Raw genomic sequence first — 24,320 nt, 5'->3', positions numbered from 1 at the left:
AGAAACTCCACTCAGAGCAGTGCGGGACCGTTTCAAGTGAAACGCATGGTGTTCTTGAGTTGTGTTTATTTCCCTGGTCCACCGAACTCGTTATAAAAAAATCTCGACCGCTGCCTGTACCGTGTATACATATACTCCATACGGTATGCTCACCGCCTGCGTCTTCTCGGACCGTGTATGTATAGCCGAGGGCCAGGGAGCAGGAAATAAATCGAAATAAATAAATATATATATATATATTGAAGACTCCGTCTTCTCCCCCCGAGAGCGAGAGGGAGAGGAAGAGAGCGCGAAGGAGAGAAGATAAACGGTAAGAGAGAGTGATAGAGAGAGAGAGAGAGAGAGAGCGCGAGAGAGAGCGAGCGAGAGAGGGGAATAGGAGAGGGAGAGAGGAAAGCAGAAGAGCTTCGAATCTGCTCGGCTGCCATGCCGCGTCCCTAGATCTCCTGATCGGAGCCTTCTCGATCTCCGGCCCGGTGAGTCCCCCTCGAAACCCTTGCCTCTTGTTTGGTTTCGCTGCAATTCGATTTCTAGGGTTCCTAATCGGTTTTCTTTCGGTTTTCTTTACTTCTTGATTCGAAACCGTGCATTTTGTGCTGTGCTTTGCTTTCTTGATTTGTTCTGGGGCGCTGAAAAATTGCCGTCTTCTTGTCTGTTCTGCTGCAAATTAGGGTTTTGATTCTTGGAGCTGGGTTCGGGATTGGAAGGGCGGCGGCGATGAGCATCGACGGACCGGGAGGAGGGGAAAGCTAGGGTTTTGGTGCGCCGAGCTGGTTCTGGACACCTCCTAGGGCTCCCGCTGGAGTCCCATGGGAGATGGAGGAGTCGCGTGTGCCCCCTCGCAGCATGTCATGGAGAGATTCCCGATCTCGGAGGTGCTTTGTGGAGGCAACGGCGTGCTTGCTTCGAAGCCCTTTAGGCCAGATAATGTGATGAAGAAGGCAGAGAGGGGTGAGGCAGCGAAGAGAGAGGGAGATTTGAGTTCGGAGAAAGCTCGAAAATTGGACGGGAGAGCGAGGAAAGCGGAGTTGGAGAAGGGAGATTTTGTACCGGAGAGGCAGCGGAAGGTGGAATTGGAGGAGGGGGAGTTGCAGAAAAGGGAAGCGGAGAAAGGGGAGTTTCGGAATGGGGAATTGGAAAAGGGGGAGTTTGTTCCGAAGAAATGGCAGAAAAGTGAAGCTGAAGCAGGAGAGCTCGTCTCACAGAGGCGGAGAAAGGAAGAGGTGGAGAAGGGGGAGCTCTTTCCAGATAGATGGAGCAAAGGAGTATTGGAAAAGGGAGGGTTCGTGACGGATAAGCGGAAGAGAGGTGGGGAATTGGACAAGTCAGACGTCGGGTCCGGTAGAGGGCGGATGGTGGAATTGGAGAAGGGCGAGTCCATTCCAGAGAAATGGTGGAAGGGCAAGCGAGACCACTCCCTGGAGGATAGTTTCCGTAGGAAAGATGGCGGTCACAGCAACCACTGGAAGATACCTTCTTTAAAATGGGATGGTAGCGAGAAATGCTCACGACCAGCTGAAGAGGAACCAGGTAAGATCAAGCACGAACATGGCAATGGGAAGAACCATGATAAGGAGTATAATTTGGGAACCTGGCCAAAGCGTCATTATATGGAGTCCGAGAGCAGCAATCACAAGCACCATTCAGAGTTCATCGACCAGTCAGCGCTGAAAACCTCGAGGAAGTCAGAAGAGAGTAAAAACCGCACCACTTATCCAGAGAAGTCATACAGGAATGCTTCCTCTTCATCATCAAGGGTTTCATCTGCCAGCAGGTACTCTTCTTCTAGGTATCATGAGTTGACGCTGGCATCCCGAGTTTGCCATGATAGACAAGGCCGAAGCTCGGGACATTCTGATCGATCCCCGCATGAGCGAGCCCAGCACCATGACCACAGGGATCGGAGCCCGCATTACTTGGAGTCGGAGCGTTCGCCACGTGACAGAACCCGCCTCTGTGATCACAGGGATCGAACCCCAAGCCACTCCGACCGATCCCCACGTCTACGTGCTCGGCATCGCGATCGCAGAGACCGGACGCCAGAATATCCAGAGCAGTCCCCACGTGATCGTCGACGTGCCATAGATCATCAAGAATTGAGCAAGAAGAGCAGAGGGAGTGAGAAGCAGCAAAATAGCAGGTATGAGGAGAGGGCGGGGCGTAGGGAGTATGGTGAAAAAGATACCCTCAAGAATAACTCAGTCAGGCAATCAAATAAGAGCAGTTGCGACACAAATATCGAGGATAAACTCGATAAGGATAAGGTGTTGCAGAATCCAAGTAGGCAGCCTAGTGAACCTCCTCCTCCCCCTCCACCACCAGTGCTTCCTCCTCCTCCTCCTCCTCCTCCTCCCCCCATCCTTCCTCCTCCCTCTCCCCCTCCCCCTCCCCTTTCTCAGTCTCAGGTTAATGGGGTTCTTGAAGAGCTACCATCCATGGAAGAGGATATGGATATATGTGACACTCCACCCCATGTTACCATAGCATCTGGTTCCATTGCCGGGAAGTGGTATTATCTTGATCATATTGGTACAGAACAGGGACCCTCGAAACTAGTTGACCTTAAAAGGCTTGTTGAAGAAGGGGTTCTTCTTTCTGATCATTTGATAAAACATGCTGACAGTGACCGTTGGGTAACTGTTGAGAATGCTGCCTCTCCGGTGGTTTGTTTGAACCTGCCGTCTGTTGCTTCAGATGCTGTGACTCAGATGGTAAGCCCTCCAGAAGCCCCAGGGAACTTATTAGCTGAGGCCGGAGATCTTTGCGAGGAAACATGCATTTCAGTGTCCCAGCAGGAGTTGCATCCTGGGGGTGCTTCTGTTGCACCAGAATTTGATGAAGATTTTCATATTGACAAGAGGGTTGAAGCTTTATTGGATGGTTATACTATTTTAGATGGAATGGAACTTGAGACCATCGGAGGTAATTTTGTTGAATCTGCTGTTTTCAAATTTTTGAATACTTACGGTACTTGCGCCCATTTGGGTTGTTAATGGGTTGGGTTTGGGCTTATCAGATCCAAATTGTTGAACGAGGCTGGATCCTGGGCCTGGCCCAGAATAGTGTAATGCCAGCCCAAATCCTGGCCTACTAACACCCTAAGACTAGTCACACATTCTTTTCCCTCTGGATTTCTATGCCCCTGATTGATCCGTTTTTTTGTTTTGTTTTGTGCAATTCTCATCATTGCAGAAGCATTGAACACGGCGTTTGAGCATGCAGATTGGGAGAAATGGGGTCAGTCTGAAGGTATAACGCTTAAGTGTTGTTGTTTTTTTTTTTTTGATTTCCTTCAATTTTTGATGGTCCCTTTTGTTTATAAACTAGATCACTTTATCGTTCCCTGTTTAAAGTATACTATGTTCTGACTACCTATTTTATTTTGTTAATTATGTAGATTTTTTTTTATATAGGATGAATTATGCATTCAAAATCTTTGGATGATATACAAGATTTGCCTTAGTATGGGGCTGTGTTTGATAGGATTGAATGGCAAACCATGATTTATAAAATCGTTTGACTTGGTCACTATTATGTGGTTCTTTAACCCTCCTTGTCAATCCATTTCAAATTTAACGAAACTGTCTTGGTGGAACCTTCATCCTAGAAGTATTCCTATCTCTTCGTTCTTGCTATAGTTTTCTAATTTCTATTTATGGGGCATGGCTTTTAGTTTCTTACCCTGATAATTTCATTTTTGATGTAGGTTTCACAAGATTCCAATCTCACAGTTATGAGCTTTCCAAACATGCAAGAGATGAGGGACCTCGTAGAGCTTTTGAAAGCTTCTCAAGGGAAGCTGGTGAAGTTAGATTTGTCGCACCTTCTGAGAAGGATTATGTGATTCCTGGTGGTGGTTCTAGTGATTGGTTTGCTGGCAGGTGGTCTTGTAAGGGTGGCGACTGGAAGAGAAATGATGATGTTAGTCAAGACAGATCCTACAGAAGAAAGCTTGTCCTTAATGAAGGCTACCCCCTGTGTCAGATGCCAAGGTCTGGACATGAGGATCCCCGTTGGCACAGAAGGGATGACCTTTACCATCCTTCTCGCGTCAAAAAGTTCGATCTACCACCTTGGGCTTTCTCCTCAACAGAAGATAATATTGATAGCAGCGACCCAAGCAAAAGTGGTCTTACAAGCAGATCAGGCCAGGTAAAGCTGTTAGCTCCTAGGGGAGTAAAAGGAACAATGCTTCCTGTGGTTCGGATAAACACATGTGTGGTTAAGGACCATACCTCTTTTGAACCTCCTGTGAAAGGCAGAAGCACTGAGCGCCATCTTCCAAGGTCAAGGTCATACTCAGCGAATAGTGACAGGAGTTCATTTTATGAAGGTTCCTCTTGTTCCAGGAAGCTTCATGAACGAGACTTGCAAAGTTTGCACGAGTGCAGGACCATCCTCATTGCTCCTAGGGATCATGTTGGTACCATTGATGAATTATCAATAGATCTGGGTGATTGGTACTATTTGGATGGTGCTGGTCGTGAACATGGCCCATCATCATATTCAGAGTTGCAGGATTTAGTTGCTAAAGGTACTATCCTCGAGAACATCAGTGTCTTCCGGAAGATTGACAACACTTGGCTTCCAATTACCAAAAATGTAAAGGCTTCTGAAGCTGCTCATCATGAAGAAGAAACAACAGTTCCAACTGCATGTTCTTCTGCTGCTGCTGCTCTTACTCAGACAGAGGTATTCCAGGGTGACGTAAGCAGTGCTTCACATTCATTTCACAGTTCGCACCCTCAATTTATTGGCTATACACGAGGCAAGTTGCATGAACTTGTCATGAAATCATACAAAAACAGGGAGTTTGCTGCTGCTATAAATGAGGTTTTGGATCCATGGATTGGTGCAAAGCAGCCGAAGAAGGAGATGGACAAGCACTTTCCATTCAACCATTCTATCAGAAGAGGCTCTGCTGTTCTAGCTCAGGACTTGTCAGGGGACAGTTTTTGGAGATCAGGTATGTAATTATCTTGATGTTGTAGGAGGCTGTATATTTTTACTTTTTCCTTTCCATTCCTTCGTTCCTCTATCATCCAGCCATGTGTCTGGACATGCTTGTGCATAAATTCCCTCTTTCACATGCTTGTGGTCATGGCATAGAACCTGACCTAACTGTATATCTAGAGGAGCGGCCTATGATCTTTCTGGGTCCAAACTATGCTTGTATATTTTCCCTCTCTCTCCCTTAGTTCCTCTGTCATCCAAGCATGCGTCTGGATGTGCTGGTGCGTAGATGGTCTTTTAGGCATGCTTCTGTGCAGGCTTAGAACCTGAGCTAATCATATACCCAGAGAAGTGGCCTACTATCTTTTTAGTCCAAAATTTGTTGTATATACGTGTGAGTGCTTGTCTATACGTAATTGCTTGTGTGTACACATGTAGGCATCATACAAAGATGCATACACATATGCATGAATTCATGGATGAATACATGCGTATGTGGATTTAAGCGTATATGCGCACAAAAATATTGAGAGATGGTTTACCTCTTGATTGGGTCAATGTCATTTACTTTTGACTGCTGCTTTGGTTTTTCATAAGACTGGGTTGCAATGGTGCAGCTTCTGGCTTCACTAGTGTTGTGTCTAAGGCTTTTATTTCTGCTTATTTAAGCATTCCTTGTGACTTTGGTTGTTTCCTGTGCGTGGTGAGCATTTTGTTTTAGTTGCCTTCTGTTGTTCTGATACCCTACTTATTTACCTTAATGCAGAAGATGGGATATCTCGTTCTGCAAAAAGAGCACGACTGCTGGCTGATGAAAGTGATGGAGCTTCTGAAATGGAAGATGATTTACTTGCTGGTCAGAAGAATGACTGTTCTTTCGATCATTTATGTGGTGATGCTGTTTTTATTGAAGATAATTGTATAGGTTCCAAAACAGAGAATGAGAGCTGGGGCCTATTGAATGGCCGTATATTAGGTAGGGTTTTCCACTTTTTAAAAGCCGACATGAAGTCACTTATCTCCTCTGCTGCTACATGTAAACACTGGAATGCGGTGGTCAAGTTTTACAAGAATCTGTGCAGACATGTTGACTTGTCAAATGCTGGTTCCAGATGTAGTGACTCCATGTTTCTGAGTATTATGGTATGTTTCCTTGTCACTTTTATCTTGCTGCTGTCTTCTTATTATTTATTGCCTTAACATGCTACTTTCAATTGGTCTTGCAGGGTGGTTATGACAAGAAAAATGTAACATCTCTTGTCTTAGCAGGGTGTGCTAATATAAGTGCTAGTGTTCTTGAAGAAGTCCTCCAACAATTTACATGCATATCATATATTGATATTAGAGGATGCAGTCAGTTGAATGATTTAAAACCCAAATTTCAGAATGTAAAATGGATTAAGAGCTTCAATTCAGGCAACGTCAAGAATTATGAGGATTCACATTCAAAGATAAGAAGCCTTAAACAAATAACCGAGAAAAGCTACTCCTTGTCTAACACTTTTCGGGGCTTAGGCAGTCAGTTGGATGATTCTGATGAGCTAGATTTTGGTTGTAGTGAATCCAGTTTGGTGGATAGAAAGGATTCTTCAAGCCTTTCATTCCGGCAGGGCTTTTATAAGCGAGCCAAGTTACTTGATGCTAGAAAGTCATCGGCAGATCTGTCAAGGGATGCACAGGTGAGGCGATGGTTGCAAAGGAAAACTGAGTCTGGGTATAGGAAGATGGAAGAATTTATTGCCAACAGTTTGAAGGACATCATGAAGGGAAACAAGTTTGAATTCTTTATACCCAAGGTACTGCCAACAGTACTCTAATCCTTGAAGTGCTGATTTCTGCTAGTATAAAAGTTTAACTAAATACTTACTAGATTTCAATTTTCACATTACAGGTTGCAAAAATTGAAGACAGGATGAGAAATGGTTATTATTTTCGGCATGGTATGAGTTCTGTCAAGGATGACATCAGTCGAATGTGCCGGGATGCATTTAAGTAAGACTGCTTGTTCTTCTGATGCATTTGGCTTGTAACTAATGTTGAAATAAAATTACTTATATTTAGGTGAAAATTCCAAAATATGAACAGCTGCTAGTTGTGCCCCTTGGGGTTTTTTGATCATACTCGTTATGTTTTATCCCCCTCATATTTCCAGGTTTGCGGAAAGCGGCTCTATTGAGACCCCCGCTTTTATCTGGGCATGTTGATGATCTTTTTCTATAATTTCTTTTTTTTCTTTCTTTTTTTAAACTATTTTATGAAAAACTATGATCTAATGGTGTTCACATAATTGCAGAGCAAAAAATCGTGGTGATGCTGGAGATATGAAAAAAATTATCATGTCATTTATCCAACTGGCGAAGAGATTGAAAGAGAACCCTTGGTTAATTAATGGAAGAGTTGAAATGTTGAACACACTAAAAGACAGCTCAGATTCTGGATCATATCTATCAGAATCTAAACTTAAAAAGAAGCAAAACAAAGGTATAAATGAAAAGAAGGGCATAAGTAGGAGTGTAAACACATCCTATGCCAATGGTGGAACAGATTATAGAGCCTATGCATTTGACCGTGAGATCAAAAGAAGCCTCTCTAAGTTAAAGAAAAGGGACATGGATTCTGATAGTGAGACATCTGATGACCATGAAAATGATTTCTCTGAAGAAGATGATAGAGGTGAAGGTGAGAGTTCTGCTTCAGATACAGAAAGTGACTTGGACCTGAATTCAGGAGCGATGTGGGATATAAAAGGGGATGGCTATTTAAAAATGGACGATTCTTTAGATTCTATCACTGATGATCGTGAATGGGGTGCTCGTATGACAAAATCTAGTCTTGTTCCGCCAATTACTAGAAAATATGAAGTTATTGACCAGTATGTTATTATAGCAGATGAGGAGGAAGTGCAACGAAAGATGCAGGTTGCTTTACCTGATGATTATTCTGAAAAACTGCTTGCACAAAAGAGTGGTATGGAGGAGTCAGATATGGAAATCCCTGAGGTGAAGGATTACAAACCCAGGAAAATGCTAGGAGTTGAAGTCCTAGAGCAAGAAGTATATGGTATAGATCCTTATACACATAATCTTCTTCTTGATTCTATGCCAGAGGAACCTGATTGGCTACTTGCTGATAAACATAAGTTCATTGAAGAGGTATGCTGAGGGAACTGTTGTTCTTTCCAGATGTGGTTGCTTGTTGCTTGTGAATCTTACCTAAAGTTTTCTTTTCAGTTGCTTCTTCGCACTCTGAATAAGCTAGTCAGGCATTTCACTGGTACTGGAAATACACCAATGGTCTATCCTCTACAGCCTGTTGTTGAAGAAATCCTGAAGGATGCAGAGGATGGAGGTGACGCACGCATTGTAAAAATGTGCCAGGCCATATTAAAGGCCATTCGTAGTCGCCCTGATGATAATTACGTTGCTTATAGAAAGGCACACTCTTACCCTTACCTATAAATATTTAAATTTGGCTTTAATCTGTTTGACCATTATTTGCTTTCGTTCTTCTCCCATCAGGGACTCGGAGTTGTTTGCAACAAAGAAGGTGGTTTTGGTGAAGATGATTTTGTTGTTGAATTTTTGGGAGAGGTATTCATTGTTTAGCTGGTTGATCTTTTTCTCTGCAACCTTTTTACTTAATGATGACATTATAATTATAATCTTGTGAGAGATAATGCCCAGCAAATTTTAGCATAGCTGCATGTCGTGTTAATAGGATGACTACAGAATTTCTTCTCAACCTATTTTGTCATTTTTTCTGTTTCATATAAATAAGGACCAGTTAACGATGAAATGTAGTTTTCAGAATATGAGCCCAATTATGTATTTAAGATGACATCTTTGAACCCGAGCTCACTTGCATTAGTTTGATTGTCCTGATTTTTTTTTGTAATCTTTGTAACCATTATAATATCCATGCAGCACTTTTACATTAGGAAGCATAATGTGATGAGTTGTAACATCACAGTCTACCATCCATTGACATGCAACCATGGTATGCCGTACCGTATCGGATGGTACCAGTCGTATTGTACTGGTTTGGTACCGATACTGGTGGCGTACCGACATTCGATATGCCAAATAAACTGCGTACCATACCGTGCCGATACTATGCTAGTGTGGCATCGGTACAGGGTCCGGTACTGAGACGGCGAACCTTACATGCAACACAAGCATTTTACATTGTTTTTCAATATGTGCATCTTTCAAGTGCAATCCAGCTCCTGTATCTTAAGTTTTCACTCGAACATCTATTAATTACTAACATTATCACTTGCACTGACCTAGATTTATTGGAGGTCAATTGTTTTACCTGTAGGATGTTCTGTTTATTGGTTTTTTTGCAGCTTATTGATCTCAATACTATGTAAACTATTTTTTTAAAAAAATCCAATTTTCATTGGTTGAAGTGTTCCTGAAATTATTCTTATGAAATATTAATTGTAAATTAATTAGTAAATGTTATTATCTTGCCGACATTTCTTTTTTGCTGGTACAAGTATATGTGTACATGTGTGAACACCTGTGTGTGCCGCATTATCTTATTTTTTGATCATCCTTTTTCCTAATTGAACTTCTAATGGTTTCCTGCTGTGACTTTACTGCTGCTATTCAAATTCTGGAACTTTCTGTCCTCTATATTGTGCCCAAATACTGAGCTTGCAAGATGTGACTGTAAGCATGCCCAAATATTGTGCCCTCTATATGGGATTCTAGTTACTGTTTGAGCACGCAAAATTCCCAGCTGTTCAAATTGCTTCCCTTTGTCATCGTCATGAATGTTGTGGAGCAGTTCTGTCAGAGATCACATTCAGAATGCATCTCTAATGTCCATGAGATTTTTAGTTAAAATTATATTATATATATGCATATATATTAAAAATCATTAAAATCTGTCAGAAGTAAGATTGGGTAAAATATTTATGGTGATAATTGTCTTATAAATGAGAGGTCTTTATGAAGATAAATTTTCGTATGGTTCACTTGCTTGTATTAATATTCCGACATTTATATACTTCCGTGGTATACCACCTAGGTGCTTAAGATTCATCTTTGTAGTATGATATCTGAATAGCAGCCATCAAGTTGTAACCGATCTATTTGGACTCGGTCGTCTTATTCATATTACAAATCTCACTAGAACTGCTCGTTTTTTATCAGAAACCTGTGATTTAGTTTTTGATGCAGCAAGTAGGGGTAATTTAAAATTATAAACAATAAAGTTTAAAATAAAAGCTGCCTGTAAAACTCTCCTGTGCTTTAACTAGATTTTCATATTTATCATGTCTTTTAATTATTTATTTTTAAACTTAAAACAACCAAACTTTAGTCTCAAGTTGCTTCTTTTGTAGCTGTTTGAGCATAAACATGGATATCAAAAATTTCTGTGGCCTAATATTGACCCATAATTTGCTCTGAAACCATTATGATAATTGAAAATGCTAACTGGAGACCTCATGATTGTCAATTTAATAAACCTTTGCATCCCTCTTCTACACTTTGGGTTTTCTTTTTTCCTTTGGTTCTCTAGCCCATGATATAACATAATGCACATGAAACTGGCTCACATTGTTCCTACAATTTTAGCTTCAAGCCTTCAATTAGGAGCAGTTAAATGGTGACTTTGGAGTTTACAATGTGGATTTTGAAGCCTTTTTTTTAATCAATATTTTCAGGTTTATCCAGCTTGGAAATGGTTTGAGAAACAGGATGGAATTAGGTCTTTACAAAAAAATAATCAAGAACCAGCACCTGAGTTTTATAACATTTACCTGGAGAGGCCAAAGGTTTTTTTTAACATTTTTCCATTAAGGGGCATATTTTCATTACCAATCCCATATTCCAGACAGCTGATTGATTTGCCTATTTATATGACAGGGTGACTGTGATGGATATGATTTGGTTGTTGTTGATGCCATGCACAAGGCAAACTATGCAAGCAGAATCTGTCACTCTTGCAGGCCTAACTGTGAAGCAAAGTAAGCTTTCATATGTTAACTTATATGCTGATTCACTTATCTCCATCCCCCCCCCCCCCCCCTCGCTCCCCTCCCTTCACATAAAAAAAAAAAAAAATCTCCACCCCCCTTCATCTCTCTCTCTCTCTCTCTGTCTGTCTGTCTCTCTCTCTGTCTCTGTCTCTGTTTCTCTTGCAAGTTCAGGAGAACAATTGATAAATGTCACATAAATAGGCTATTATATGACAACAAAAACACATTTTAAGAACATTTTTAGTCTGGAACTGGCTTAACTTCCATCTCATATTTGGTATGAGCGATCAGTGTTTCATTTTTGACATCCCCATTGTGTGTGCGCTTTTGAGAGAGAGAGAGAGAGATCTGGATACGTTGCATCTAGCATTTGAGCTACATAATATTCTTACCCAGTTCTGGACAGTCTAAACCAGTTGAATTTAGCAAGTGCCAGAATAGGAGCTGGGTCTTTGCATTTGTATGAACTTTGGTTTTTGATATTCCCCTTTTATTTTACTGTTAGTCTAGCTTATGTTGTTTTCCTGTTAATTGGACACTAGTCAGATCTTAAAAAACCTTAACATTATTTATCATTCTTTCTTTACTTTGGTTTTGTTTTCCTGGTTTTTAGCCCATCTTAATAATTGATTTTGTTATTTTAGCAAGTTTGGTGGATTTTTACCCTTTTGTTAGATAAGGATTTTTGTCATTAATAATAAAGATGAGGGCCATGGAAAGATTTGAAGAACTTCATGACTACACTTATACCACGATGTGATGGAAAAAGTAAGCATTCTCAAAATCCAAAGTTAACTTAAAAGAGTGATCCCCTAGTACCTTGCATGAGAAAAATCAAATATCAGTATACTCCCACCGCACCCCCAATACCTCAATAAGAAAAAGCATAAAAAAAATCATTGTGTGTGTGTAAGCTCTGCTCTACCGATGGTAATAGTGTCAACCTCTAAAAAAATTTGTACTAACAGCTCTGCTCACCTAGCAATAGTAAGTGTCAACCTCTAAAAAAATTGCACCAACTTAAGCAGATTTAAAAATTCATTCAAACTTTATTTAACTGAAATTGAAAATCTCTGTCAGAGGTATAAATAGGTCCATGAAATGTTCTCTGTAATTATTACCCATAGTAATAGTGTCAACCTCTAAAAAAATTGTACTGACTTCAGTAAATTTTAAAATTCATTCAAACTTTATTTAGTTGACATTGAAATTTCTGTCAGAGATATAAATAGGTCCATGATATTGTTTTGTGTAATTATAAATGTGTGTGACCAACTAGCTTGGTAAATGCAGCCACGCAGTTACCGGATTGGACAAGCTTGGCTGAACCTTCTGACCTGACCTAATTTAATCCCTTTAACATGAGCTTCGAGGTAGGGCCATGTTATTGCTTCTTGAGTATAGGTCAGCCATTAATTACTGACTAATTGAATCATTTTAGTACATCTGTGGTGACAATAATGTTTAGTTATTGTAAGGGGAATTAATTGAGATGTTATCAGATATTGTAAGTGCTCATATCTTTGTAAAACTTTTCTTATGATTGCTTCTTATAGTCCCTTATACAATTTTTAGAACTTTAGAAGTTTGTCCTATTACACTATTATATGAAAAGATAAAGGATAATTTGGAGACCTTCAGTACAATGTGTCTGAGCACGTTAGGCAGGTCTGATCAGTGGTGAAATTGGAGATCGGAAATATGGAGGCCATGTGTCTTTGGTGTAGGTAAATATTCTAGGAAATAGACTATTAAGTTAGTGACTTGGACAAGCTAATAAATCCAGCCAAATGGTGGGGTGCCTTGGGAAGTAAGCTGCTAGCATAGTAATCGGAACAGGTGAAGCATATACGCACCTTTGTGTATATCTTTTAGTTTTACATGATGTGACTTATTGTCACCACCATTTGTGTCATTTGTTGAGATCTTCTCTTCATTGTGAGCCATGTAAAGCTAAAAAGGTTAGCATGATGACTTGTATGATTGGAATTGGATATAAGAATTTGACAAGAAATGTTTTAAATTATTCTGCTTCCTCATCTTTACCTATCACATCTTCTGAATGGTTTTTATAAATTTTCTATTTATTTGAGATTACGTGAACAATTTTTGAATGATATTATTATCTTTTTTTTTTGATTTGACTAATTTCACACCCTGATTCTTTAATGCTTTTTTTTTTTGCTTTCTGTTTTTTATGTCACAAATTGTTGCATTGGGTCAGGGTAATCTCAATTCTTACTATATCATTTTTTTTATTAGGGCCTTACTGCTATTTGTTTGGGAGTATCCAGGGAGAAAATCACTGTGTATGAAATGCCCGCTTTAGCAAAAAAAAAAAAGAAAAAAAAAAGAAGAAGAAAATCACCGCAAAATTTTCTCTCTCTCTCTCATATAATTTTGATCTTCAAGTGAAGTTTAGATATTAGGCTTTCCCAGAATCCTTAGTGTAAAACTTTTGTAGTTGCAACTTATGTATGGATGCATGGATCCATGCTTGTGCATCCAACAGGCGGTTGCATACACCATGTTGCCTCACAGCTTATCTTTTGAATATGCTTTGTTATGAGTTAACATTCCATGGCAAGCTGCATTTGTTTCTCTTGCATCCTCATTTAATGTTGTGAATTAACCATAACCAACAAACTTAAGCTTAACTATTTGAAGTTGGCGTCGTGAATCTGCATGTGTTAAGAGTTGCATATCTGCGCAATAGAAGCCTGTATGCAGAATTACTATTCATAGCTCTTCTTTGAACGATGTTTGTTTTGTAGAACCAACTTTTCATGGAAACATTGTTTTGTGGAACTTGTCATTGCTATATCTTTGTGAAGTAACCCTAAACAACAAGGCTCATCCCATCGGCTCCTCATGCAGCTTTCATTCTGGAGTGAGCTAGGGCTGCATCCTTTTTTGAAGCAAAGCATTTTTTTAGTCCTTGCTTCCAAATTTGTTCCTTTATATGTTAAATCTTCTCTCTAACTTTTTAATACAAGTCTGAACTTGCAAGCAAGAAAATTGGGACTAGTCTGTATCGCAAAGTCAGCTTCAACTTCACAGGCAGCTTGGTTCCCTATCCTCTCTCATTCATTTCCTTTTTTTTCCTTTTATTGGCAGAGAACATTCTTTGGTTATGTGATTAATCCCTTTGTTCTAGATTTACCAGTAATCTATCTTAGCATTCTTATAGCTCTCCTATGCTCATCGTATTTGCATGGTCTCTTATCCATTATCCAGTATTTTATGGTCATGCACTTATTGCCTTGTTATTTTCATCATCCTGTTACAACCTCTATCATCCTGTTCTTATTTTATCGAGTGTTTTAATGTATCTATCTGTTCTGCTACATAATAATAGCACATGAAAATAATGATGAACATGGTATTCTGGTTATCATGTAACAGTTCTCTATCCTCTGAATTCTATAATAATACCTGAATTATTTTTAAACAGGGTTACTGCTGTGGATGGTCAATACCAAATAGGAATTTATACTGTACGACCGATTAATTATGGTGAAGAGATCACTTTTGACTATAACTCTGTAACAGAGGTGTGCTTCTTGTTTGATAGACTTTTGGTTCATTGCAGATAATATCCTATCATTGATTTCACATGTTCTTGTTGTGCAGAGTAAGGAAGAATATGAAGCATCCGTTTGTTTGTGTGGCAGTCAAGTTTGCAGGGGTAGTTATCTGAATCTGACTGGTGAAGGGGCATTTCAAAAGGTAATATTATCAACACAATTATGATATACCTTCTTTTTGTCTATTGAAGATTAGTGCAGATTAAGCACAAATTTTGATTCTAGCTAATTAGTAGTGTTCTAAAGGTTCTGACATATTGGAGTTTTCAAGTATCCAATGGTGACCTTATCTAGTGGTTTTTGATATCTTTCTGTTCAATTCAAATTTTAATCACAGAATTATTCTGAAATAATTGTGAACATGCATCAGGTGCTGAAGGATTGCCATGGGGTGCTGGACCGACATAAATTAATGCTAGAAGCTTGTGAAGCCAATTCCGTTTCTGAAGAAGACTATATTGTTTTGGGAAGGGCTGGTCTGGGCACTTGTTTGCTTTCTGGGCTGCCTGATTGGCTTGTTGCTTACTCAGCTCATCTGGTAGTTACTTCTGCTGCATGTTTCTCATTTTATCTCTAATTTACAACTTGTCAATATGTTAGCTGAAGTTCACGTTTAATTAATGAAGGTGAGGTTTATCGACTTTGAGAGAATAAAACTTCCAGAAGAGATTCTTAGGCACAACTTGGAGGAGAAGAGAAAATTCTTTTCAGATGTATGTCTTGAGGTCGAGAAAAGTGATGCTGAGGTTCAGGTATATGCTGAGCTCCAACCACCTCTCGCTTGCTTTGTTTACACGTGACTAGTTATCTTTATCAGCGCCCTAATTGTTTTCCATGTAATGAGTCAGGCTGAGGGTGTCTACAATGCGAGGCTTCAAAATGTGGCACTAACTCTTGACAAGGTGAAAAGTTTTCTTTGCTCTAACATGTGGTTTCTTTTTCTCTGGTGGAGAGAAATTTCACCACAGAAAGTTATGATGACAGGCTGATTAAGAATGTCTCTTTGAGTATGTTTTATTTAACAAGTTAATTTTAGTGCATCTTAGATAGGTATTTTTGGATAAATTTATTGATATTTGTGTGAACTTATGATTATTGAGCGAGAAGAAAATCAAGCAAAAGTGCTAGATTCTTTACTTCTTTAGCCTGTAGTAATATAGACATGATTGCAACTTGATATTTGTGGGTTTATTTTGCTGGGTCATTGGTCTTAAGCTTATGAATTCAATGTAAAATTACTCATGTGGTCTATCCTATCAGAATGCTGGATATTATGTCGATTCTTGAAATATGGTGTTGTAGCATTTCCTTTCATAATTTGAATTTTGACTAGCAGAGTCAGGCATGTCCTCACAATAGAATGTGTTATCCAAATTAATAAATCTTGTACACATATGCATATATATGGACAAGTACATACACATGCATGTGGAGAACATACATGGGTGCATGCATACATACATACATACATACATATACATACATACATATACATACATACATATACATACATACATACATATACATACATACATATACATACATGCATATACATACATACATACATATACATACATGCATATACATACATACATACATATACATATATGTATATATGCTCATCGATAATTTACATGTTTCTATTTATGATACATCTGGGAATAATATAGCCATGTTATATACCTATGATATTCTTAGTATTCTAACTCTAGTGGTGCAAGATTCACGATCTACTTGCTGATTTGAGTTTATAAAAAGCCTCATTTCTGTGTTCTCTGGAATCCATGCTGCAGGTAAGATACTTTATAAGATGCGTGTTTGGGGACCCTAAGAAAGCTCCGCCACCCTTACAGAAGCTTAGCCCTGGAGGCCTAGTTTCTGTGCTTTGGAAAGGGGAGGGTTCGCTGGTTGAGGAGCTGCTTCATTCCATGGCCCCTAATATGGAGGCAGATCTACTCAGTGAGCTTAAGGCCAAGATTCATGCCCATGATCCATCTGGTTCTGATAATCTCCAGAGAGAACTCCGGAAGTCTTTACTGTGGTAAGTTCTAATGCTGAAAGGCATTTTGGTTCCCGTGTTTGTGTATTTATAAAATCTTTGAGTTATCTTATGTCTCTATATTCCAGGTTAAGGGATGAGTTGCGAAACCTCCCTTGTACTCACAGGTGCCGGCATGATGCTGCTGCAGACTTGATTCACATGTATGCCTACACAAAATTCTTTTTTAAAGTCCAGGTATGTTTTTTTGGCTCTTTCACCAACTTCCAAATAATTACTGCAAATTTAGCATTGTGGTATCATCTGGACTCGCTTTGATAAACTATGTACTCATAACATACAGGAGTACAAGACAGTAAAATCTCCACCAGTTTACATCAGCCCTCTTGACTTAGGTCCTACGTATGCTGATAAGATGGGGTCAGGATTCCAGGAATACTGCAAGACCTATGGTGAGAATTATTGTTTAGGCCAGCTAATCTATTGGTATGGCCAGACAAATGCAGAGCCAGATTGTAGATTGGAAAGAGCTGGGAGGGGTTGCTTGTCCTTGCCTGATATCTCTTCCTTCTATGCAAAGTCTCAGAAGCCACTGCGAGAACATGTCTATGGCTCAAGAACCTTGAGATTCATGTTGTCACGTATGGTGAGTGCCTTGCACAGCTGCCACCTTTCTTGCTTTCATGTTTTATGGTTGCCTATAGATCATTTGTCTGCTTCTTGCTGACATGAATTTGTGACCAAAAATGGTGGGTTTCCTGCCTGCCAGCAGGCCTTGAGTTTTCAGAGCCAACTTGTTAGGAAATTTAGCACCAACTTAGAGAGTTGACATCTGATTAGGAGTTGGTTATAAATCATTCTCTAACTTAGATAATTCAAACCTTAATCCTCTGATTCCATATAAATGGAATAAGGCTTGTTGGTTTGTAGTAGGTAGCTGATTAGCCAGGGGAATAAATTTTCTGAAGAAAATAATCAAAAGGTGCTTGTTCATGTTGTTTATATTAATTGGAAGCATGTTCATGTCCCTAAATTTGTGAAGTACCTGATAAAATAATTATGATTGGACCCGTGAAACTGCTAGTTTCTGACTGTTTGTTTTGAAGCTTTCTCTGATGCAAGCCATTCTTGTCGTTAAGGGTTTTCATATTGAAATTTTGTTCATGGTTGTACCAGGAGAACCAGCCGCAGAGACCATGGCCTAAGGACCGGATATGGGTGTTCAAGAGCAGCCCCAAATTTTTTGGTAGTCCAATGCTGGACGCCGTGTTGAATAAGTGTCCCATGGACAAGGAGATGGTGCATTGGCTGAAAACTAGGCCGAATGTTTTCCAAGGCGCATGGGATGGGTGACACAGGCCACCTTGTCTCTCTATTTCTCGAACAATCATTGACCACATTCTTTTGTTTCCTTAACAGAGCTTCCCCTTCTAATTGTGGGGGTTTGGTCTTTATTGCACCCCAGCATTCTCCCCCTTGTAGAGTTTCTCCCCTGTAATTTGTATCGATTATTTAGTGGTAGATCATTGGTTAATGGATGTGAAGTTAGCATTTTCTAATCACCTCCAGGTGTATGCTGATCCATTTTATACAAATCGTAGTTGATGTGGAAGGGGTGAATAATCTCACGGGCATGATCTTTGTTCTAGATTGATATAACACTATTTTTCCTCCCCCTAGTCAGCAGGGGTTACAAATTTATTGTTTCCGGACGCCCATTTAGGCAAGTTAAACTTTGTCTTAGATTTTGCTAATCTGGCTTCTGGATATATACCTGTTCATTCTAATGATTTTGAGTGAACTTGTCATCGCCTCAAATCAGCCACATTTACATGGTAGGAGGATTATAGTAAGGAACAGTAAATTCAAGTTGGAAGGAAGGTGAAGAAAGGCGATGAAGGAAGAATCCAGCTTGTGGAGAAATACTAGATCTGTCGATGATTTTGCATGTATGCTATGGCCTCGATCGTCTATGTTTTTGAAATGTAGGAGAAATTTAGTGAAGAGCAGTAAATTTAAGCTGGAAATGAGGTGAAAGAAAATGATGTCCATTAAAACAATTTATATTTTGAATGGAGATTTTAGAAAGCACTTTAGATCTCATCTAATTGCTGAGAGGGGAAGAAAGGAAAATGAGGTGGAAATATGTTGGTTGGAGGCTGGGTTGAACAGGGGCGTGGTTTAGGTCCTCTACTAAACGGAAACAGGGGATTCCGCTGATTAAAGTTCTCATCTTGGATGAGATTTTTTTAACAGGAGAATGGTTTTATCTTTTGCAGCGAGAAAGATCAGGAGAGAAGCGCATGCGAAGGGAGAGTTCTTATTCAGGTGAAGATTAATTTTGATGGCTCCTTGCACAACTCTCAAGGCTGTACAAGATTCGTTATTCGTGATCATTTTGCTCAAGCTGTAGCTGATGGTGCAAAATCTTTTGATGCCAATTCAGTTGTTGGAGCAGCCAGGAAGGGTCTCTCGGTTGCTATTTACATTGGGTTGTAGACGAGTGATTTTAGAAGGGACTTCATCATGGTAATTAACTGGATTCAGAAAAAGTCGAACGACCGGGTGATGAATCCTCTATCGACGGTCTTCTTCACCTTTGCTCATTGCTCGATCATTTTGAGCCCAACATGTGTGTGGATTAGAGGATCTGTTGCGCGAAAGAATAGTTTGTTGGATCTCAGCTTGCTATTCAATCCTTTTCTTCCATCCACCCGCATAGATCTCAAAGCAGTCATTGGAAAATGAGTATTCTTTCGTGCCAAAGATGCAACCCAAAGCCATTCGGAGAAGGGAATACATCTGCAGATTAGCTAGCTTCACAGCATCAGTCCATTTCCTTTTGACACCTCTGACTACTCTTGTAGTTTATTTGGTTCTTCTCCTATTCTGTTGCTTTTGTTTGATGTTTTTCTCACCTTCTTTGGGGCAGTAAACTCTAATCAGAGAAATCATCGATATCGCTAGGAAAAGAGTTCTTCTGATCAGAGAACAACGCTATACTGTGTAGGTGTTCAATGAAAAGGATGCTCTGCTGTGGGCTAATTCTCTTGGGATGAGACGACCCTTTGGAGAGCCTGCATGGAATGGAAGAGGCTGCTTCCATATGTGAGGTTTAGATGTAGACCAACGGTGATGGTTGTTGATTGGGAGAGATGATAGGAGCTATTGAAGTAACGGAGCAGAAGATCCTCCTATTTTGAAGGAATACCTGAATAGCCTTAAAAAAATAGAACAATCTAATACACAAAACTCGAGCCATTGCGGAGTTCGGAGTCTGAGAGGATCATATATATGCAATCTTATCTTGGCATGTCGAGAGATTATTTCCATATTGCGAGTCACAAAGCTGCTCTATATAACCTCTGGAGGAAGGCTGATTCATATGTATGATCGAGAGAATATAGGTTCGAAACATGAAAATAAATCTCATTTTGCACGGATTAAGATTCTCTTGCGATAGCAAGAGCTAGGCCGCTAAAGCAATATCATAATAGCCTATTTCATGGTGCGAATCGAAGTCGCTTATTATTTTATCAGCTATTCAATTGACATTCTTAGGGATGACATAGTGGGCTGCAGCGTAGATCAATATAGGTGCAAGAGTGGTTTTGATGAGCACGATTCTCTTGGTCATAGAAAGGGTGCGCCATTTCCAACTGTTCAATTTGATCTCAAAAATGCAACTACTGTGCAATAGCCCACATTACGATCGCCTAGGAAAGGTTTTTGTTATTTCTTTATCTCTTCCATTGTTGTAAAGTGTTGGCAAATAGATAATGGGTTATAGAACAGAAACCCTGATCCTGAACCCAATCTAAACCGTTTCTATGATACAGAAATTTCTGATGTTCAGTTGAAAAAATTCAGGCAATATTCAAAAGGGTGGTTCTATATACACCCCCCCTATTGCTAAGGACACCCCCCAAAAACCAAAAAAAAAATACCCAAACTAACCTTTAGTGTAATTACCATATTGCCCTTGAAATTTTCTCAGTACACCCCCCCTTCCTTCTCCTCCGTTTCGTTTTGAAAAGAAAAAAAAAAAACACCCCTCAAACCCCCCTTAAACCCCTCGATCCATTTACATCGTTTAGGCGATCTTTGAAGGAGATTTAAGCCCCATTCGAAGCATGGACAAGCAACTAGTGATTTGGGACGAAGAATCGGCCGCAAAGGTACGTGTTCCACCTTGTTTCGAAATTTTTTTTTTTTCACGGTTCGTGCTCCGTTCGGCACTGGATCGCCGAACAAAAGGCTTTTGTTCGGCTGAACAGTGCCGAACCGAAGCCTTCTGTTCGGCAACCCTCAACCGAACAGAAGCCTTCTGTTCGGCTGCACAGTGCCGAACAGAAGGCTTCTGTCCGGCACTGTGCAGCCGAACAGAAGGGTTCTGTCCGACTCTGTGCAGCCGAACAGAAGCCTTCTGTTCGGCACTGTGCAGCCGAACAGAAGGCTTCTGGTGCCAAATCGCGTGCCGTGCTGAATTTTGTGCCGAACAGATCCTCTGATTCATTAATTCTTAGTGATAAATTATTTTATATGTAGGGCTATGCTACAACCGAATCGAGTATAATTGGATCAGAATTTGTACTGGATTACACAAGCGAATTTACAACTTACGAGGTATTATAATGTATTGTGCAATTTTGTATTAGTTTAGCGAGCTATTTTTACAACTGTGTACTTACATAAATTGTTTAATGTATAGATCTTCAAGAGTAGAGAGGACTTGTGTAATTGGTATCGTGAAGCTGGGAGGCGAAATGGTTTTGTTGTTGTAATCAAATCATCCGATGCAGGTACCATTTCTAAGAAACCCAGAATTACGTTAGGTTGTGAGAGGGGTGGGACGTACCGAACCAAAAAAGAAAAGCGAATAAAGACTGCCTGTGGGACAAAGAAGTGTGGATGCCCTTTTGCATTAAGAGGAAAGAAATTGGATACTGCGGATGATTGGATATTACTGGTCGTATGTGGAGTGCACAATCATCCCGCTGCAGAGAATCTGGAGGGGCACTCATATGCAGGGAGATTATCTGAGCAGGAGACGGAATTGTTAGTGGATATGTCAAAGAGTTTGGTTCGTCCAAAGGACATATTATCCACATTGAAGGAAAGAGATGCCCTCAATGTTACGACTATCGAGACTATCTACAATGTACGTCAACGGTTTAAGGTTGTAGAGAAAGCCGGGAGGTCTGAAATGCAACATCTATTAGGTAAATTATCAGAGGCTAAATATATTGAGTGGCATAGGAATTGTACTAATACGGATGTTGTGCATGACTTATTTTGGGCACACCCTGGCAGCATTGATTTGTTCCGTGCATTTCCCCGTGTGTTGATAATGGATTGCACGTACAAGACGAATAGGTATCGTCTTCCGCTCTTAGAGATTGTGGGGGTGACATCTACTGACATGACATTTTCAATTGCTTTTGTATACTTAAATTCTGAGCGGGAAGAAAGCTATACTTGGGCATTAGAGAGATTGCGCAGTGTCATAGCTGATGATGTTTTGCCTGAGTTGATTGTTACAGATAGAGACTTGGCTTTGATGAATGCAATTCATAGAGTATTTCCTACTGCTAGACATTTATTATGTAGATGGCATATTAGTAGGAATGTTTTGGCCAAGTGCAAAAAAATTTTCGAATTGAAGGAGAAATGGGATAAATTTATTATGAGTTGGAATATACTAGTGCTGTCCTCCACGGAAGACGAGTATAATGATCGCTGGAGTGCACTGCAGAGAGAGTTCGGTACCTATCCAGATGCACTACAGTATGTGTCAGATACTTGGCTGAGCAAATACAAGGAAAGATTTGTTGCGGCGTGGACGGATACATGCAGGCACTACGGAAATGTGACGACAAATAGGTATCACAAATAAAGACTCATTTAATTTTAATTTGCCTCAATTGTTATATCTAACTTTCATTTGTTTACTAGGGTCGAGAGTGCACATGCAAAGCTCAAAAAGCAGCTTGGATCAAGCCAAGGAAGTTTCGAGTCATCTTGGACTAGAATACATGGATTGATTGAGTTGCAGCACAACTCCGTTAAAGCCTCATTGGAGAAGAGTTTATTGGTAGTGCAGCACAACTTCAAGCCAGCTGAATTCAAAGAGTTGCGAGGTTTCATATCTATAAGTGCGTTAAATCATGTCCTCGCCCAATCGAAACGAGCCAATTCAGTTGGGTTTGATGATTCAAATTGTGGGTGCGCTATTCGACGCACACATGGTATACCATGTGCTCACCAGATTGCGCGGTACGGGGTGGAAGGTCGGCCCATTCCTCTCGACTGCATAGATCCTCATTGGAGGAAACTTGATATTGTGCCTACCCCCCCCGTGCAGCCAATTCAGTTGAGTTGTGATGCAGAGTTAGATTTGATTGCGCTACGATTCAAGAAGTTAGATGGGGCTTCTCAATTGCAGATGATCAAGAAGTTACGAGAGATTGCAAGTCCAGATAGTACACCTCTTTTAGAGCCTGCAAAACGGAAGACCGGTTCACGTGGGCGCGCTTCAATGAAGGTTGATACGTCTACTCGACGTGACCCGTCTGCGTTTGAGTTGGTTCTATCTGGACAGGATAGTTATTCACCTGGTGTTGAGAAAGTTACCATCCGCAATCCATCTACTCAGATTCAAAAGAGGCGGCCCAAGCAAAAGGTAAGTACCAAATATTTATTTCCTTACAATAGGTATCACAACGTCTACGGGACGGTCCGTGCCGTGCCGGTATGTGATGTGCCGATACGGGACATGTCGGGACGTGCCGTGCCGAGATGTGCCGATACGGGACATGTCGGGACGTGCCGTGCCGAGATGTGCCGATACGGGATGTGCCGTGCCGAGATGTGCCGATACGGGATGTGCCGTGCCGAGATGTGCCGATACGGGACATGTCGGTACGTGCCGTGCCGAGATGTGCCGATACGGGACATGTCGGGACGTGCCGTGCCGTGCCGGTACGGGATGTGCTGAGACGGATAACTATTTGGATATTTCTGCCATTGTTACATATTTTCTATCATTTGATATTATTTGCAGGTTTTTCGTACTAGAGCCCAGTCACATACGCCCATTATCTATATTGATGCTATTCCTTCTGCCTTGAGACCATACATCCAGCATATCAAGGATGTAAAAGCTGATGGGAATTGCGGATTTAGGGCAATAGCTGACTTACTGGGATTTGGAGAAGATGACTGGGTGCGTGTTAGGAAGGATTTATTGCAAGAGTTGCAATGTCATTCGGACCACTATCGCACATTATATGGTGTGGAAGGGACGATTGCTGAGATCACTCATGCATTATCCTATTATGATGATTGTCCACCATATGACAGATGGATGACTATGCCGGACATGGGTCATCTTATAGCATCCTGCTATAATGTTGTCCTATACCATCTCTCGTTGCAACAATGTCTGACCTTCCTACCTCTCCGTTCTGTGCCAGTACCTCTTCTATCCCGCAAAGATATCGCTATCGGATTCGTAAATGGAAATCATTTTGTTGAGGTACTACGTTCACAACACTTGCGAATATTTAATTTTGCTTATTTATAATTTTGTAGCTATTAATATTTTCTTATTTCTAATTTTGAAGGTGTTCTTGTTGCCGGGACATCCCGTTCCGCCAGTAGCGACCAACTGGCGAAAATATCATCTTCCTTGTGCTACCGGATGGGAAAATTCATATGAAGCCCGGATTCAATAGTTCAAAGAGAGCATCTCACCTAATGTTATAATTAGCGAGACAGTAGAGTTAGA

At 40.4% G+C, this 24,320-nt stretch overlaps 2 protein-coding genes across 2 annotated transcripts; both read left to right on the top strand.

The window, feature by feature from the left end:
- The first annotated feature begins 208 nt into the window (after window positions 1–208).
- On the top strand, window positions 209–18,093 carry LOC103709873 (histone-lysine N-methyltransferase ATXR3-like). The gene is made up of 21 exons (XM_008795399.6): window positions 209–476; window positions 672–2,922; window positions 3,193–3,249; window positions 3,707–4,966; window positions 5,720–6,096; window positions 6,180–6,749; window positions 6,845–6,945; window positions 7,247–8,105; window positions 8,184–8,387; window positions 8,472–8,543; window positions 10,631–10,741; window positions 10,833–10,933; window positions 14,400–14,499; window positions 14,579–14,674; window positions 14,903–15,070; window positions 15,159–15,284; window positions 15,381–15,434; window positions 16,326–16,573; window positions 16,660–16,768; window positions 16,875–17,177; window positions 17,708–18,093. The coding sequence occupies exons 2-21, from the start codon at window positions 810–812 to the stop codon at window positions 17,882–17,884; spliced, it is 7,206 nt and encodes a 2,401-aa protein (XP_008793621.5). The 5' UTR covers window positions 209–476; window positions 672–809; the 3' UTR covers window positions 17,885–18,093.
- Window positions 18,094–21,537: 3,444 nt separating this feature from the next.
- LOC148700112 (uncharacterized) lies at window positions 21,538–24,298 on the top strand. Its single transcript, XM_089927275.1, has 3 exons — window positions 21,538–23,213; window positions 23,595–24,068; window positions 24,157–24,298. Exons 1-3 carry the CDS (start codon window positions 22,977–22,979, stop codon window positions 24,265–24,267), a joined length of 822 nt encoding a protein of 273 aa, XP_089783401.1. The 5' UTR covers window positions 21,538–22,976; the 3' UTR covers window positions 24,268–24,298.
- Window positions 24,299–24,320: the final 22 nt, after the last annotated feature.

Source organism: Phoenix dactylifera, chromosome 14 (assembly GCF_051530095.1).
Source record: "Phoenix dactylifera cultivar Ajwa chromosome 14, Ajwa_hap1_PhDact_Kaust_v1.1, whole genome shotgun sequence".
NCBI lineage: Eukaryota > Viridiplantae > Streptophyta > Magnoliopsida > Arecales > Arecaceae > Phoenix > Phoenix dactylifera.
This window is presented reverse-complemented; position numbering and strand designations above follow the sequence as displayed.